Source organism: Phytophthora parasitica (genome assembly GCF_000247585.1).
Source record: "Phytophthora parasitica INRA-310 unplaced genomic scaffold supercont2.19, whole genome shotgun sequence".
NCBI classification, from domain to species: Eukaryota; Oomycota; class Peronosporomycetes; order Peronosporales; family Peronosporaceae; genus Phytophthora; species Phytophthora nicotianae.
Window position 1 is genome coordinate 834,958 of NW_008649005.1, and position 1,596 is coordinate 836,553.

At 50.1% G+C, this 1,596-nt stretch overlaps 1 protein-coding gene across 1 annotated transcript; it reads right to left on the reverse strand.

The window, feature by feature from the left end:
- Window positions 1-321: 321 nt before the first annotated feature.
- PPTG_22597 (hypothetical protein) lies at window positions 322-669 on the reverse strand (the record flags this gene model as incomplete). Its single annotated transcript, XM_008905203.1, has 1 exon — window positions 322-669. The coding sequence occupies one exon, from the start codon at window positions 667-669 to the stop codon at window positions 322-324; it is 348 nt and encodes a 115-aa protein (XP_008903451.1).
- Window positions 670-1,596: the final 927 nt, after the last annotated feature.

Below are 1,596 nucleotides of genomic sequence, written 5' to 3' on the forward strand. Positions count from 1 at the left end.
AAAAAAAAAAAATCGTCCCCAGCAGCTTACGAAAGGCGATCCCGTGTGGTTGTAGTGCAGAGCTACATTACAAGCAGTAACAACAAGCCAGCTCCAGCTATTCGCAGTAGCAGCTGAAGGACTGATCAAACATAACGCACAACGCGATTACAAGCCTGCCTCTCATAACGCGACGCGGGATGACAAGGAATAAATCATCCAGCTAATAACAGCCTAGATAACGACATATCTGATTGCAAGAGCTTCACCTTCTGCAGCCAAAGCGATAGCACATAGGTATAAGCTCACTTCTACTTTTCCCTAAAAGAGAATGCACTCCGGCTAAACTTCAGGGTCCATGGTTGAAGCAAGGACTGTGTCGCCTCCGCTGACTACGTCGCCGATTTGAGCGTGATTCACGGAGCGCCAGCGTTCGGTGAGGTGCTCCCCCCATTGGCAGCAGGTAATGAGCGAATACTGGAGCTGAGGGCGCGAATTTGTGGCGCTTACGCCTCGTTCTAGCTCGTACAGATAGCGTGTGCTTGTGACACCGTTTGCAGCAGCTTCTAACACGCTTTTTAAATGCATGATCAGCGCAGCAAACGTGGCATTGACGACTTCTATAGCAACATTAAGGCGTGCGTCAGGAGATCCCAAGACGTACCGGAACAGCTCATCACGAAGCGTCATCAGCTGATCAAACTGAGCAAGGGACAAACGCTGCTTCAGGTCTTCAATTGTTGGGGTCTGCACAGGTAAGTCTGGAGATGCATACCCAGCGAGAACTTTTGCTACGCTTTCATCCTCACGAGTCGTTGTCCCGATATAGGCAAACGCCTTGGAAAGAGACTCAAGAAGCCAGGCACCTCGAGTTGAAATTCACTGGATCGCCAGCTTGGGTGATGCTTTGGCGTAAGCTGCGGAGCCTCTTCGTATGAAGTGGCTGGTCATATTGGGGGTAATGGATCGGGTTATGATGGCCGGCATATTCTTCATGGTGTCGGGAATAACTGCGGTAACATAGCTGGCTACGTTTGGGCGCTTGCTCTCACGTTTAGACGCTGCTCTTTCTCCTGTACCACTGTCTACTTCCAGGCTCTCCTAGTACAGGCTTCTTCCTGAGTATACCCTCCTGGGAGATCGGACTCAGTGTAGCGTGGAACGAGAGGAAATGTATACACGGAAGGCTTATCGTAGCACACGAATAGCACACCCAATGCATGCACCATACACGGCTGCCATCTTTCAGCAGCGCCGTAAATGGAGACACCCTGTACTACAGACGTTTTGGCTCTTGCAATATTTAGGAAGAGTTTCCCAAATGCAGCAACGTTGAGCTGATGCTTCCGCGCAAAGCACGGGTCGATGGCCCTTCCAAAAGAATGCCACATCATAGTTAGTGGCGCGGCATAGTGTATTGATATTACACCAGTAGCAATACCTGCATGCATTATCAGGTACTCCGCTAGCACGCATAGGTCGTTGACAATGCATCCTAGGGCATTATTTCTCTGCACAATTGAACGTAGGTTACGTGGTGAAGTGACAGTTGGCTTCTGGGGACAAGGGACTGATTGATGGAATGTGACCCGATCCAGTTCGGAGACTCGTGGTCGA